We start from the raw sequence: 10,375 nt of genomic DNA on the forward strand, positions 1-10,375 counted from the left end.
TCGCCAGGCTGCACCGAGCCTCCCATCTCCCCAGCTGACGCTGCGCCTTTGTCTCGCTCTGCCATCTGTTTTCCTCTCACTCCTTGTCTCTGTTTGCTTTCCCCTTCCCCACTCCCGTTCCCACAAGCGTCGGCACTTTGGGAGAAGCAGGAAAATACTGTCCGGCGGCGAGGTTTGTGCTGCCTCGGAGGCGCCGGCTGGGAACCTGAGTCAGCGGCGCCCTGCGGAGCAGTGCCCGGGGGACGTGGCAGGTCCATGCGGGCACCAGGCGCAGCGCCCTGCGCACGGAGCTGGCCGCGCACGAGCCCTGTGCTGGGCGAGCGTGTCCCCTCCCGTGGGGCTCTGCTGGGTGCCTGCTGGCGAGGGGGGTTTGAAGCACCTGTGGGGTGAAGAACCACGGGGAGCCATGCCGGGGCTGCACTGCCCCGCTGGGGAGAGACGGCCACGGTGGGGCATGTGGGGACAGAGACTGCGTCCTGCTGAGGGGCTGCGGTCCCCGGGCACCCTCTGGCTCATGGTGGGGATCAGGCTTATGGGCAGGTGGGCTGCAGGCATCAGGGCTCCGGGCAGGGTTTTTCCTGCTGGCTCTGCCTGCCCAGGCCCCCACGGCTCTGGCTCTGGCAGCATCGGCACTTGGCTGGCTGAGCCCAGCGCTGGCCGGCGCAGCAATGTGTCTGTGGGGTCCCCAGCACCCAGCCAGCACCCAGTCTGCAAACTCCTGCTGTCCCAGCTCTGACCACAGCCTTGGGGACCCAGGGCACTGCCCTTTGCAGCCGGACACCCCTCTGCAGGCCATTCTCTGGGCAGCTGGACCAAGCCATACCCAGGCTCAGCCACCCAGCTGCCCGGCCTCGTGCCCATCCTTGCGCCTTGCGTGGTTGCCGGAACCAGCGTGTTTAGTAAACAAGGTGATGAAACGGTTAAAGCAGCAAACGGAGGAGCCTGAGTGTGCGTTTCGTCACCGTGGGAAGGGAGTATGAGTCCTTGGGGCTGAGGGTCTGAGGGTGACTCACTGCCCTCGCCACAGCATAAATAGGAGCGGGAGCCCGGCGGCACTCAGTGCACAGCAACAGCACCCGGCACAGCCTCAGCCCTCCTGCCACTGCCGCACCATGGGGCTCATCCTCCTGGCCCCGCTCGCCTTGGCGCTGCTGGCCCTCTCCTGCCGCGCAGCCCCGCTGCAGACCAAGCCGCAGGCTGTCGTCACCTTCCCGGGGGAGCTGCTCAGTGCCCTGTCGGACGTGGAGCTGGCGGAGGTGAGGGCAGGGCAGCCTCCGCGGCCCCCTCCCACCGCCCCAGTGCCGGGGCTGCTGCCGGGGCCGCAGCATGGAGCCGTGAGCTGAGCTCAGGGGCTGTCCTCTCCCTGGGCCCCGGGGGATGCAGGGGCTCAGGTCTGGGCACCCCAGGAGGGTGTGCAATGCTGGGAGCTGCCCCAGAGCCCCCCGCCTCGCTGAGCCCCTCTGGCTGCCTTTTTTCCCCAGAGCTACCTGCTGCGGTTTGGCTACGCCACGGAGGCGGAGGTGAGGAGGAGCAGCAAGCACGTGTCCCTGGCCAAAGCGCTGCGCAAGATGCAGAAGCAGCTGGGGCTGAAGGAGACGGGGGAGCTGGACAGCAGCACCCTGGAGGCCATGCGAGCCCCCCGCTGTGGGGTCCCCGACGTGGGGGGATTCCTCACCTTTGAGGGGGACCTCAAATGGGATCACATGGACCTCACGTACCGGTGAGTCTGCTCCAGGAGATGGGAGCCACATGGCCATGGGGCAATGGACACGCAGGGGATGGAGACAGGTGCAAGGGCCCTTCCTCCATGCTACCAGCCAGCTGGGGCTTGGCACGGCACAGCCGGCAGCATCTGCTCCCCGATGCCCAGGAGAGCCCCAGGGCTGCGGCCAGCTGCCCTGCCTGGCTGTGCAGTGCTGTTCTCCCCTGCGGGGCCAGGGCACGTCCCTGCCATGTGCCCGGGGCAGGGCCCCTCCTGCCACACCGTCCGGCACCCGGCGGTGCTGAGCCGCAGCCTTCCCCCGCAGGGTGATGAACTACTCCCCCGACCTGGACCGTGCTGTGATAGACGACGCCTTCAAGCGAGCATTCAAGGTGTGGAGTGACGTGACCCCCCTCACCTTCACCCAGATCTACAGTGGCGAGGCAGACATCATGATCATGTTCGGCAGCCAAGGTGACGTCCTGCGGCTGCTGAGGGAGGCGGGGAGCAGGGACAGCCTGGGGAAGGGCCAGAGGGGAGCCGTGCCCTGTGTGTCGGCCGCGTCCTCCACGGTGCCTGCGTGCGGCTGTGCCTATGGGGCTCCCCCGGCCCTGCCCCTGCCTCCAGGCACCTGCAGGGCTCTGCAGAGCTCTGTGCGTGTTCGGGGGGCAGCAGAGGGGCCGCCAGCAGGCACACCGGGGGGGCCTGGCTCTGATGGTGCTCGTCCCTGCAGAGCACGGCGATGGGTACCCCTTCGACGGCAAGGACGGGCTCCTGGCCCACGCCTTTCCCCCAGGCAGCGGGATACAGGGCGATGCCCACTTCGATGACGACGAGTTCTGGACGTTGGGAACTGGCTTAGGTAAGGGCAGGGCCTGGTGGGTCTGAAGGGGCTCGGAGGTGCCCGACGTGCCCCAGCCCCATCCCACTGAGCACCTCCTCTCCCGGGCAGTGGTGAAGACTCGCTATGGGAACGCCAACGGGGCCAGCTGCCACTTCCCCTTCGTGTTCGAGGGCCGCTCTTATTCCCGGTGCATCACGGAGGGGCGCACGGATGGGATGCCCTGGTGTGCCACCACCGCCAGCTATGATGCCGACAAGACCTATGGCTTCTGCCCCAGCGAACGTGAGTAGTGGTGGCTGGCAGCCCCTGCACGGCCCCGCGGGGCCTGGGGCCAGGCTCACCCCTTCTCACCCCTCAGTGCTCTACACCAACGGTGGCAACAGCGACGGGTCCCCCTGCGTCTTCCCCTTCATCTTTGACGGCACCTCCTACGACACCTGCACCACGGACGGGCGCTCTGATGGCTACCGCTGGTGCGCGACCACAGCCAACTTCGACCAGGACAAGAAATACGGCTTCTGCCCCAACCGAGGTGCGAGCGGGGTGGGGGCACAGGGGGCCCTGTAGGGCTGGCCGGGCCCCAGCTGTGTTGCGGGGTGGGCACCTGAGGGGCCGGGGCCAGCCCCTCTGACACTGTGCTGCAGACACAGCGGTGATCGGCGGCAACTCCCAAGGGGACCCGTGCGTCTTCCCCTTCACCTTCCTGGGGCAGTCCTACAGCGCGTGCACCAGCCAGGGCCGGCAGGATGGGAAGCTCTGGTGTGCCACCACCAGCAACTACGACACTGACAAGAAGTGGGGCTTCTGCCCAGACAGAGGTACCAGCCCACCCGCCCGTGCCCTCCTGCGCACTGCTTGGCCTCACACCATGCCTGCTGGTGGCCATGGGGGCTGCGGGGACCACAGGTCCCCAGAGAGCATGTCCTGTCCCTCTGGGCACTGAGGCCGGTGCTTTCCCTCAGGTTACAGCATCTTCCTGGTGGCTGCCCACGAGTTTGGGCACTCACTGGGGCTGGACCACTCCAGCGTGCGCGAGGCGCTGATGTACCCCATGTACAGCTACGTCCAGGACTTCCAGCTGCACCCAGACGATGTCCAGGGCATTCAGTACCTCTACGGTGAGCGGCCCTGCGCAGCCAGCACACCGCGGGCACAGGGCCAGCCCTGGGGATGTGCTGCTGGGGATGGGGTCCATCTGGTCCCTGCACCCTCACACCGTCCCCTGCTCCTCCAGGTCGTGGCTCTGGCCCCGAGCCCACCCCCCCAGAGCCTCTGCCCACCGAGGAGCCCCAGCCCCTGCCCACTGAGGCTGGCAGCGCCTCCACCACGGAGGAGGAGGAGACGCTGGAGCCCACAGCTGAGCCCAGCCCTGTGGACCCCAGCCGGGATGCCTGCATGGAGAAGAACTTCGATGCCATCACAGAGATCAATGGGGAGCTGCATTTCTTCAAGAACGGGTGAGCAGCAGAGCCCTGCTTCCCCCAAGGCAAATGCCAGGGTGATGGGGGGCATTTCTGCCAGGGGCGTGGGGGTATAGAGGGCTTTGCCTCATCGGGGTTATCAGGGCAGCTGGCTTTCCCCACCAGGAAATACTGGACCCGCTCATCCTTCTGGAAATCGGGCATCCAGGGGGCCTTCTCCATCGCAGACACCTGGCCTGGCCTCCCGGCTGTCATTGACGCAGCGTTCCAGGATGTGCTCACCAAGAGGGTTTTCTTCTTTTCTGGTGAGTGCTGCCCCTGCCTCAGCCCTGCTGTTGCGAGCGTCACGAGGTGCTGCCCGAGCGTGCCGGGGCTGACTGACGCCCCTGCTCTCTGCCACAGGTCGGCAGTTCTGGGTGTTTTCTGGCAAGAGCATGCTGGGCCCCCGCGGGATCGAGAAGCTGGGCATTGGGAAGGAAGCCAGCCGCATCTCGGGGGCCCTGCAGCGGGGACGTGGCAAAGTGCTGCTCTTCAGCGGGGAGAACTACTGGCGGTGAGTGGCTCACACCGGTGCCACCAGTTCCCTGCTGTGGCAGCTGGCGCGGGCGGCTCACCGCAGCCCTCGGCGTGGCTTTGCTCTCCCCGCAGGCTGGATGTGAAGGTCCAGAGGGTGGATAAGGGCTACCCCCGTGCCACTGACGATGTCTTCACCGGTGTCCCCCTTGATGCGCGCAATGTCTTCCTGTACCAAGGTGAGCAGAGACCCGTCGGGATGGGGGGGCCGCGCTGCCACCCCCTGTGCTGCCCACAGCCTCCCACGGGCTGGGCTCCCCCTCCTCCTCGCCTGGGTGCCGGGCAGGGGCTGCATCGCCCCTGGCGCTGGCCCCAGGGTGCCTCGTGGCTGCGGGGAGCGCCTGGGGTCCCTGCAGCGAGGCCCCTTGGCCAGGGGCTGGGTCCCGGTGTGCCCTGTGCCACTCGGGCAGCAGCTAGGACACGGCCTCGCCCCGGCTGCCTTCCCACTAACCCACCGCCTCTGCCTTCCTCCTCGCCCAGACAAGTACCACTTCTGCCAGGGCAGCTTCTACTGGAGGATGACTCCACGCTACCAGGTGGACCGCGTGGGCTACGTCAAGTACGACATCCTGCAGTGCCCCCAGCACTAGGGGCCAGAGCGGCCGCTCCGGGCGCCGTGCTCCCTGCCCGCCGCCCCCAGTCCCCGGGCCCCGGCTCGCCCAGCCCGGACCCCTGCGGCCCGGGAGCGCTGCGGGGCGGCCGCGGGGCGGCCGTGGGGCTGCCCCGGCCGTGCCAGGGCTCGCAGCCCCCCCGCCGGGACGGGGCAAGTGCTCCCGGGCCCCGCGGGGCTCCCCGGCCGCGGGCGGCCCAGCTGAGGAGCGGGACCCGCCGCAGCCTGCCCGGCGCCCCCGGACTCGCAGTGACTTTGTCTTCTCCTGAGCCAGCAAGGCCGGGCCGGCCGCGCCGCGTGGGGACGCGGGGACGCGGGGACGCGGGGCTCCGCGGGGCTCTCCCGCTGCCGGCTCTGCCGGCCGCCACCCGCGCGTTTTTAATAAAGACCGTCCTTCGGACACGGCCTCCCAGCCTCCGTCCGCCGCGACCGCCGGGGTGCGGGGTGCGGGGCGGGGGGGGCCGCCGCCGGAGGGGGGCTGCGGCCGGGCCCCCGCCTGCCGGGGGCTCTGCGCTCCCCGGGGAGGCTGCGCCTCCGCCCCGGCCTCCCGCCGCCCCCGCTCCTCCGGGGCGCTGGGTCACGGCCCCGGCCCGGCCCTTGGAGCCCGGCGGCGCGGGGGCCGCTCGGGGCCGGGGCCGGGGCCGGGCGGGGCGGCCGCAGCACCACGGCTATAATTAGCGGCCGCGGCTCCGCGCAGGGCGGCGGGCAAAACCCGGTGGAGTTCAGCCCCCGTCCCGTCCTGGCCCGGCCCGGCCCGGCCCGGCCCGGCCCCAGCACTCCCGTGCGGCGGCGGGTGCGGGGCAGCGCGGGGCCAGGCGGGGCGGGGGCGGCCCCAGCGCGTCCCGTCGAGCCGAGCCGAGCCGAGCCGCGCCGAGCCGGGCGGGGCGGCGCGGCGGGCGGTGCCGCGGGCACTAGGACCCCGGTCAGCGCCCGGCGGCGGCCGCGCTCCCGCGGCAGCCGGAGCCCGGAGCCACTTGTGGCGGCGGGGCCATGAGCCGGCGCTTCACCGTCACCGCGCTGCCCCGCGAGGGCCCGGCGGCGGCCCGGGGCTCGGCCCGGGGGGCGGGGGGCGGCCGCCGGCCCGGCCGCGACGGCAAAGGTGAGCGCGGCGGCGGCGGCGCGCGGCGCGGCCCGTGGGGAGGGGGTCCGTGGGCAGGGTCCGTGGGCAGGGTCCGTGGGCAGGGTCTGGCGGGGAGGGGCCGGTGGGGAGGGGTCGGTGGGGCAGAGCCGGAGGAGCGGGCTCTGCGCGCAGAGCGCGGGCCGTGGGCAGGGTTCTCGGGGCAGGGCCGTCGGGGCACCGCGAGCAGCAGCCCCGGGCGCGGAGGCGTCGCGGCCGCGGTCGGCCGGGCCCCGGGAGGCAGCCGGGGCTCGGAGCGGGGCTGCGGGGCTGGGGGCGGCGGGGTTCGGAGCGCGGAATGCGGCTCGGTAACCGGGGCGGGACCCCTCTCCTCCGGCCTCTCCCGCAGGGGTCCCTCCGGCTCCATCCTCGTCCCGGGGGATCCGTGGGGCTGCTTCGGGCGTGAGGGCCGGGCAGCGCCAGGGCATGCGGCAGGATGGAGCCGGGGCCCTGGGCAGCTCGCGGGGGCAGACGCTGCTGGGGCTGGGCGGCACAGACTGCCCATCCACGGGGAGCCCTGGCCGGCTCAGGGGGAAGGAGCGCGGGGCTTGGGCTGGTCGCGAGCACCCCAGTGCCCGGGCTGCGGGGTGGGCGCTGGCGCTGTGGCCAGCCTGGCTGCCGCCTCGCTGTGCCCGAGGGACACGGCGTGGGCTGCGCCATCACCAGAGCTGTCACCAGAGCCGTATCGATCCCAGAAACCTGACCGAGGGCAGCGCAGGGCTGTGACCTTGCGGCCTTGACAAAGGGCACCGGCGGGTGCAGGCGGGCAGACTGGCAGGCACTGGGATGCCCCAGCCGGGCGGTGCCCCACGGTGGGCTCCATCCTCTTGCCCCGTGTCCCAGCAGCAGCCTGGGTGCGGGGCCGCTTTCCGTCCCACAGCCTCCCGGGGCGGACGGGCCTGGCTGCAGGAGCAGAGCTGCCAGTGCCGAGCTGTAGCTGTGGCCAGGAGCTGCTGGCTGGCGGCTGACCCCCCCCCCCCCCCGCGGGGAACAGGGTGGGCAGAGCGGTGAGCTCGGGGTGGGATGCGCAGGGGCCACGGCGGGGGCGTGCAGGACCGGTGATCCCCCCAGGGCCTCCCTTGCCTTCTGGCTGGGCTGTGACCTTGCGCCCTCGCAGAGGACACGGAGCGGCCTTGTGCTGCCGGCAGCCGCCCAGGACCGGCCCTGCAGCCCCCTCCCCGGGAGGGGATGGGTAGGCAGGGGGGGCCGGGGCACCGCACGGGGCTGTGTCCGGCAGTGCCGCTGCCCAGCACTGGGGCTGGGAATGGCCTGGGCAGGTCCTTGAGCACCGCCTGGCCCTTCCTGGCACCGGAGGAGCAGGCGTGGCACGGCCTGGAGACCTCGGCGCAGGTCCCAGCCGGGGGTCCGGGCCGGTGGCCGGCGGTGCTGCGTGGCGGCACCGGAGGCAGCCCGGGCGGGGGCTGCACAGGGCCAACCCGCTTGTGCCGGGGGGAGCCCCGACGGGGCGGCCGGGGGCGGGCGGTTTGCTCCCTGCGCCCTGCGCGGCCGTGGGGGCTGCGGCCCCGGGTGCTGCTCGGCGGGGGGCCGGGACCCCGCTACCGCAGGGCTGCACCGGGACCGTGCGCGGGGCCGGGCGCGATTTGCTCCTGCAGCCCGGGACCGGGGCCGGGGCGTGCAGCTGCGGCCGGCGTCAGCAGCGGGTGCGGGGCCGAGCGGGGCCAGGGAGTCTCAGGGGGGTCATGGGGTCTCGGGGGGGCCGTGCGGTGCCGGGGACCGGGGGGTCTCGGGGGGCGGTGCGGGGCCGGGGGGCCGGGCGGTGCGGGGGGGCGGTGCGGTGCGGTGCGGTGCGGGGGGGGTCGCCCAGCGCAGCGCTCTCCGCCAGGGGCCGCTGCCGGCCCGGACCGGCGGGGCGGGGCGGGGCGGGGCGGGGGCGGGTCCAAGTCGCTCCAGGCCCCGCCCCTCCCGGCCCCGCCCCGCCCCTCCCGGCCCCGCCCCGCCGCCGTTCCCGAAATAGCCCCGAGCGCGGCCGGGGGCCGCCTCCCCCGCCCGCCCGGTTGCCGTGGCAACCCCGGGATGCGGAGGGCCGGGGGGGTGCTCCCGGGGACCCGCTCCCCCCTCAGCCGCGGGGTGCGGGCCGGGGGCTGCCGGGGCCGGGACCGGGACCCTCGCGGCGGGGCCGACCGTGAGGAGGGACCCCGGGGTCGTACACGGGGCCGGGCCCCTCCCCGTGCCGCTGGGCCCGGGGCTGCCCCCGCCGTGCGGGCCGTGGGGCGGCAGCGCGGGGCCGAGCGGGGCCGGGGGGTGCGGGGGGGCCCGGGGCCGCAGCGGGGCATCCCCGGAGCGAAGCCCCCCCCGGCCCGCCCCGTGTCCCGAGGCAGCCGCGCTCCGTGGCAGTCGCCATGGCAACCCGCCGGTTGAGGAGCCTCTCTTGTTGCCATGGAAACCGGCCCCGGTGCCATCGCTGCTCGCTCCCCGCGATGCCGGTGGGGCGGTTGGGGCCGTGCTCCCGGACCCGCCGCGGGGCTGGGGTCACCCCGCCGGCCCCAGTGGCACCCCGGCCGCGGGGATGCCCCTCGGGGTCCGGCTGCGGGGACCCCGGGGCGGGCGCTGGGGGTGCAGCAGGGCAGGACCCGGCGCCCCCGGCCAGCCCACGCAGCCCCGTGCGTCCCCGTTCTTGGGGCAGCAGATGCGGGGGCAGAGCTGGGTGTGTGCGAGGGGCAGCTCTGTGCAGAGCCGGCACCGGGAGGGGCTGGGCCCCCCCTGCCCCACGGTGCCCCCCCCGCCCCAGCCCGCAGCCGTGGGGAGAGCAGAGCCCTGGGGAGAGCAGAGCCCTGGGGTGCCCCACTTGGGCGCAGTGGGGCTGGGAGTGCACTGCCGGGGACATGGGGCGGCCGTGCCACGGGCCCTGCCTGTGGCTGCCATCGTGTGCCAGCTCCGGGCCCTTGCTCAGCCCGGGCTCGGCGCGAGGTGGCTGCAGGGGCACGGATGGGGCGCGGGGCGGCTGCTCTGTGCCAGCCCACGGCCTGGACCCGCGGCCGCCTCACAGCACATTCCTCCCCGTGCCGCTCCCGGCAGCTTGCTGTAAGTGGGGCACTGATGCCATGCCTGGCCCCGTGCCAGGCACCTGCGTGTGCCCCGGCGCAGGGGCCACTTGCAGCTGAAGGCGGGCCCTGTGCCCGCAGAGAGCCACCTGGTGCCCTCCGGCCCCGGTCCCCTGCCCGTGCCCTTGTGCTGCTCCGGCCCTGCTGCCGGCCCCAGTCCCGGCCGCCCAGCAGTGCTTAGGCCACACCAAGGCTAGTTGGAGCACACACCGTGGGGGCCACGGCCAAGGGGTCTGCCGTGGGCCTAGCAGGGGTAGGCTGGGGCCGTGCTGTGGTTGGCCCCGAGCCCCTGGCACGCGGCGTGCGACCACAGGCCCTGCCCTGTGCCGGTGGGACCCTGTGCACGGGTTGAGCGAGCGCAGCTGACGCTGTAGCCCCCGCACTGCTGGCAAATCCCAGCCCCTGAAATGGAGCCATAATCCAGGGATTAGGGGATTAGTGGTCTTTCACGTGCTTGCTTCCCCCCCCACCTTCTGCTTTAGCAGGAAAATCCCTCTTGTGCTGAGCCCACGCACTGCGGCCTCCTGCGCCAAACGGCCACCTTGGTGCTCAGCACCTGCCGTGGGGGGCCGGCCTCGCGCAGCCCCCGGGCCTTGCACTGGGGCTCTGCACACCGCGTCCTGCCAGCCCCGGGGCTGCACCATCCCTGGGCGCAGGCCAGCCCAGCTCAGTGCTGGCTCCCGCTCAGGCCGAGGGACACGGCGGTGAAGGCAGCGCTGCGGTGGCTGGGCAGGCGCGGCCCTGCGCTGCGGGGTCCTGGCAGAAGACCACAGGTGGCAAGGCCGGGGCTGGGCAGCCGCTTCACTCCCCGTCGGGTGCTCCTGGGCCGCGGGCAGCCCTGGGGCTGCGCTGGCGTGCACACAGCTGGGGTGCGCCCTGCTGGGCCAGTGCGCTGGGGGCGCAGCGCTGCTGGAGGCCCCGGTTCCCTGGGGACGCTGGCCCTGGGGTCCTGGCCCTGGCAGCATGGCAGGGGCTGGGGGCAGCCGGCAGGGCTGGGGAAGGGCCACAGAGCAACCCCTGCAAGGTGAGGCCTGGGAGCATCCGCG

The 10,375-nt window shown here is 73.2% G+C and overlaps 1 protein-coding gene across 1 annotated transcript; it reads left to right on the top strand.

Annotated features, from left to right (window-relative positions):
- Nucleotides 1-978: 978 nt before the first annotated feature.
- On the top strand, nucleotides 979-5,556 carry MMP9 (matrix metallopeptidase 9). Its single transcript, XM_040575979.1, has 13 exons — nucleotides 979-1,256; nucleotides 1,482-1,720; nucleotides 2,028-2,176; nucleotides 2,436-2,564; nucleotides 2,655-2,828; nucleotides 2,905-3,078; nucleotides 3,191-3,364; nucleotides 3,509-3,664; nucleotides 3,781-4,003; nucleotides 4,133-4,272; nucleotides 4,370-4,520; nucleotides 4,616-4,719; nucleotides 5,021-5,556. The coding sequence occupies exons 1-13, from the start codon at nucleotides 1,113-1,115 to the stop codon at nucleotides 5,128-5,130; spliced, it is 2,067 nt and encodes a 688-aa protein (XP_040431913.1). The 5' UTR covers nucleotides 979-1,112; the 3' UTR covers nucleotides 5,131-5,556.
- The last annotated feature ends 4,819 nt before the right edge of the window (nucleotides 5,557-10,375 follow it).

The sequence above is a fragment of the Cygnus olor genome, chromosome 16 (genome assembly GCF_009769625.2).
Source record: "Cygnus olor isolate bCygOlo1 chromosome 16, bCygOlo1.pri.v2, whole genome shotgun sequence".
In the NCBI taxonomy this organism is placed as follows: Eukaryota; Metazoa; Chordata; class Aves; order Anseriformes; family Anatidae; genus Cygnus; species Cygnus olor.